The 5,006-nt window shown below is 39.3% G+C and overlaps 2 protein-coding genes across 4 annotated transcripts in view; one reads left to right on the plus strand and one right to left on the minus strand.

The window, feature by feature from the left end:
- Nucleotides 1-5,006, minus strand: part of RAD51AP1 (RAD51 associated protein 1) — a 25,314-nt gene that overhangs the window by 19,308 nt on the left and 1,000 nt on the right. For 2 of the 3 annotated variants that reach the window (XM_011996287.1, XM_011996285.1), the window contains exons 1-2: nt 4,281-4,453; nt 1,278-1,327 (exon numbers count right to left, since the gene is read on the minus strand). In XM_011996287.1, the coding sequence (XP_011851677.1) occupies nt 1,278-1,327; nt 4,281-4,297 (67 nt within the window). In that variant the 5' untranslated portion in view covers nt 4,298-4,453. Of the gene's footprint in view, nt 1-1,277; nt 1,328-4,280; nt 4,454-5,006 lie in introns of those variants that run through there. The other variant, XM_011996286.1, reaches the window with a different exon arrangement.
- The window catches only part of LOC105551126 (chromosome unknown open reading frame, human C12orf4), a 64,206-nt gene continuing 63,976 nt past the window's right edge, over nt 4,777-5,006 (plus strand). Inside the window, exon 1 of the mRNA XM_011996281.1 lies at nt 4,777-4,828. The gene's annotated coding sequence lies outside the window, so the exon portion shown is untranslated. The remainder of the gene's footprint in view (nt 4,829-5,006) is intronic.

The raw sequence follows: 5,006 nt of genomic DNA on the forward strand, positions 1-5,006 counted from the left end.
CAGCTACTCAGGAGGCTGAGGCAGGAGAATCACTTGAACCCGGGAGGCAGAGGTTGCGGTGAGCCAAGATTGCACCGTTGCATTCTAGCCTAGGTGCAAGAGTAAGACTCCATCTCAAAAAGAGAAAAAAGAAAAGTCCATTACCTATTCCTAGTACATTAACCATGCTAGAGAAAATAAGAAGCATTATGGGGGAAGAGAAAGTAGCTCCTATTTGAGGATTTTTACAATAGTAGTATTTTCTCTTTCCATTACCTTAATGATCTTCCTATGATCCTACCAGAGTAACTTCTTATTTTCTGGCAAAAGGATGTTCTTTTCCAGTCCATTACTGTTTCTCACAGGTTTTTCTGTCTTACCAATCCTCAGAACTGTTGTAGTTCTACTCTTGACTGTCAACGTAAAACTACTACTGTGGCTTTTCAACATGTATACAACACATATATACACACTTTCAGGGTCTATGTAGTCTTAATCACACACTCAGCAAGCACGAATACTCGTTGTCTCTTATATGCTTCCCCATGTAAAAATAAGTTAACTTATGACTCCCCCACCTACTGCCACCCCCCACCTACTACACACCTGACAATTTATAAGTATCTGGTGATAGACTGACGACAGTTAAAAAAAAAAAAAAAAATCTAGATGTTATAGTCTATACTGTTTTTCCCAAGTGGTAGATACAGTTAAGGCTGGGCTCAAGGCAAAAATAGACTCCTTCAAACCAAAGACTTATGAAACATTTGACTTACAGAAAACTCTAGTGGTCTGAGAAAGAAATATTAAATCCACTTCAACATAATCTAATGCAATGTTCCTCAAACTCTTCAATCATAGCAGAGTCAAGTAAATATATGACTAATGCTTAAAAGGCATAACATAAGCCTAACCTTTCTTCAAGGTCGTGTTTTATATTACAATTAATGGGGATTTTATATAATATTCTCTAACATCTTTGTATCTCAAAAAGACAATGTTTTCCTTCTTCAGGGATGGGATAGGAAACAAACCTCTATGTGAGAACTATGGACTTAGAGTAGTTTAGATCTAAAAAGACTTTTCACCTGCCCCTGTTCATTTATCACCTAATAACATAATTTTTATCAGTATAATTATCAGCATAATTATCCCAAATGATTAGAAAACTATCTTTCGAGACCTACCTCATATGGGCAGTTGGGCAATGTAGTCAGTATTTGAGCTATATATGTCATATAAATTCTGAGGAAATGAGTTTCCAAATCTTTAGAGCAAAAATAATAAGCTTTACTTACCATCACTGTCAGAGTGGTCAAACTGTGAGTAATTGACTGGTTTCTTATGTCTATGATCAAAACAGAATTTTTTTCATTAACACAAATGTCAATTTCTCACCTCGATTACTTAAGGCTATTAATGAATATTATTTAATATTATTTTAATATTATTTATTTATTAATAATAAATAATGAACAGATAAGTGAAATAAATAAAAATGTGTTAAATAAATGAAATGTGTTTGAATGAATGAAAATGTGTTTGGGTTCTCGTAAGAACATTTAAATCTAAAACATGATTTGCATTTTACCGCAGGGACTTATCATTAGCTAAAAGAATTACAACTATACCTGGTATACCTGGGTATTGTTGGCTTTTCAATTATATGATAAAGGAAAAAAATTCAGATAACTTACAAAGAATAATCTATATAATTAACATTTATCATTTCTATACTGTTTAATTGCTGTTGGGCATCTGTAAGTTCCCATTGTATGTATTCTTCTGTTTTGTGTGTGCATTCTATCTTCCTTACTAGATTATAAATTTCTTGACACTAAAAGCTACTTTCTTTTTTTTCAGTCTCTCCACAATACCAAATAATGTTTTTATGCAATGGACACCTAAAAATGGTGAGTGACCTTGTTCCTGCCATCTGAGAGGAATCTTTATACAGGCTGAGGATCCCTTATCTGAAAGGCTTGGAACCAGAAAAGTTTTGAATTTCGGATTTTTTCAGATTTTGGAATATTTGTATTATATACTTACCAGCTGAGCATCCCAAATCTGAAAATCTAAAATCTAAAGTGCTCCGATGAACATCTCCTTTGAGTGTTGTAGGTACTGCAAAAGCTTCAAATTTTGGAGCATTTCAAATTTGGGATGCTCAACTTCTACTACTTTAGAGAGCATTAGAAGAAAATGATAATCAAAGTGAAAAAAAATAAATTTTTTCCTCCCTCCTCTAGGCACTAAATAAAATGTTTTTCTAGTTTTTATTTCTATATTTTGACAAATGGCCAAATGTGAATAACCTAATTTGTCAGTTGGCTGTTCTTTCAAGTGAAAATAATGTTCTATGAAAAAGAGGTAAGCTCAGCTTACAACTCAGACAATCTCACAAGTGCTTTTCCTTGGGATAACTATCATACATCAGTATGTAGAAGTGCTTTATGTGTACTTCCCATTTCCTCACACAAAATATTAAAAAGTGCACTCATATCACTCTCTTACTCTTCAGAGTTAAAGCATTTAGAGCTGAATAAAATGTGAAAACTCCTTTAGAAATTCTGAACTTGAATAACAGTAAAATAAAATCAATAGCCTATTTTTCAAAAGAAAACTTAAGGGTTAAGCTATGATGACTATAATAATTTCCACTACTTCATCAAGCATATCCCTAACTGAAATTAATTTTATATTTTTTTTTTACTCTTGAGAGTATGGCAGTAAACAATGCAAAGACTAGTAGTACAATTTGGTGCCATTGCCTTAATTGTTCTGAGGTGCCAGCAGTTTTATCGTCACTGCAGTGCAAACGACAAAGCAGCGAAAAAGGCAAATCATGTCTTAGTATTGTGATTAAAAGAGTTTTGACCTCAGAGACCTCTAGAGAAGTTTCCAGGGACCCCCAGAGATCTGCAGACCATACTCTAACAACTGTTCCATACAAAGGGATTATGACTTCACTGCCTGGATGCTTAAAACCCATTTCAAATTCAGCATGTTCGAAACAGAAATCTTGATCCCTCACACCTCCTGACCTTCCTTTTCCTAGTCTTCCCTATCTTAATACAAAGATCATCCATTTTGTAGCTCAGACCAAAACTATTGTGGAGACATCTGATTCTTTCTTTCCCTTACCTGTACATCTACTTCATCAGCAAGTTCTGTCTGCAGTGCCTCCGAAATACATCCCAAATTCATCTGTTCCATTCCATGCCCAGCGATAATAGCCTATCCCAAACCACTCTCCAATGATATAATAGCCTGATTTCCCTGCTCCCATTCTGGTCACCCCATCCATCATTTATTCTCCACCAGCAGCCAGTGACCTTTACAAAAGCAAACTTAGATTTCTCTCTCCTACTTAAAACCCTCCACTGACTTCCCACTGACTTAAAATAAAACCTAAACTCCTTTCTAAGACTTACAAGACCCTATCTGTTCTGGCACCTGCCTATTTCTCTGGCCTAATCCCCTACGATTCTCCCCACTGTTTGTTAATCCTACAGCTTTAGACTGTCCCTAAAATATGGTCAAGTATGGGGCCTTGGCTCCTATTTCCTCTACCCTGATTCATGACTCAGTGCACGTAATATCGCCTCCAAGTCACATACTAACTACTATATTTAAAGTAGTGCTTTCTTCCTTCGCACTCTATCATATTTCGAGGCTTATTTTCGGCCCCCTAACCTCACCTCCCACTAGAATGTACCCTCCAGCACCTCATACATTAAAGAAGTGAATATATTCAATAATTTTACTAAATGAATGGCTAACCGTAGGCTTCCATGGCACTCAACTGTGTAAACAGAAGAATCGTTTCTAATACCATAATGGAAAGCACAGAGGATCTGGAGTGAAATGACTTAGGTTTGAGTATTGCCCTCTCACTTACTGGGCTGTATGACTCAGGTAACTTACCCTTTATACGAAGAAATGTTAAATCAACAAAACAGGAATGCTTACTCTTTCTATATCCAATAACTACAGCGATGAACAAATAAAATAACACATAATTGGGCGCTCGGTGAAATGTAAAGCTCTGTTCAAACGCTAACATAACAAGGTCTTGGTAAAAGAAACGGCTGTGAAGGGAGGCAAAGAGAAGGGAAAAGCTACGATGCTAGGACGCTTCTGAGCAACGGGTGGCTCTCACTGGAGACTGGGTTCTCGATAACCGTGCATTCTAACCCCACCATCGCTGCCCTCCGGTCTTACTCGATCCTTTCCCCTTAGTCGAATGTCTTTCCCCTTAGTTTTCCTCCCACCCCCGCCGAATGTCAGGAACTACGCACCTCACGGGTCGCACCATGGTCCCTTTCAAGGCTTGATATTTACAGTTCTCAAATTCTTGTTGGCTTCAGCGGCGGTTTCAATTCGCGCCCAAAACCAGACTTCGGCGCCCTCCGCCCCCTGTTACCAGTCGTCCAATCATCACCAGCCATGCTTGCGGCGGCGCACGCGCTGTGGGGAAAGCGAATTTGCTCCCGCCCTTCCTAAGGCACCACCTTTCCGTATCCGGTCCACCAGAGCCGAGTGTGTGCTTTGTCTCTGCACTTTCGTCACAAGGGCGGGTTTGCGCTGTCTCTGAAATACAGAATAACAGTAGAAATACACCTTATTGCCCTTTTCAAATGGTTAAATTGCAACAGGTTGGGACCTACGGGCACTTGGACTGAGAAATTTTCTACAAGATGCCAGGAAATAGAAATGGTTGTGGCGAATCTGCGGTCGCGGATCCGCGGGCTGGAAAGTGTAAGTGGGCAAGTCAGCTGGTTTCCCAGTGCAGGACGCGCTGACAGCTCGAGTGAGCGGACTGCTCAGGACTTCGGAACTAAGCGAGGTGAGCCCAGAACCGAGTGAGGACGCCCTTTCAGACTGACACCCGTTGCAGAGGGATTAGTCCCCTCACCCGGTTGAAGTTTCTCAGCTCGACCGTCTGCCTTCCTTTTGCCTAATGTGAGCCTCAGAGCCTCCGCTCTGTTGGCTGTGTGTGTTCGGTCCAGCCCTGCTCCCATCCC

This window comes from Mandrillus leucophaeus, unplaced genomic scaffold (assembly GCF_000951045.1).
Source record: "Mandrillus leucophaeus isolate KB7577 unplaced genomic scaffold, Mleu.le_1.0 Scaffold508, whole genome shotgun sequence".
Lineage (NCBI taxonomy): Eukaryota > Metazoa > Chordata > Mammalia > Primates > Cercopithecidae > Mandrillus > Mandrillus leucophaeus.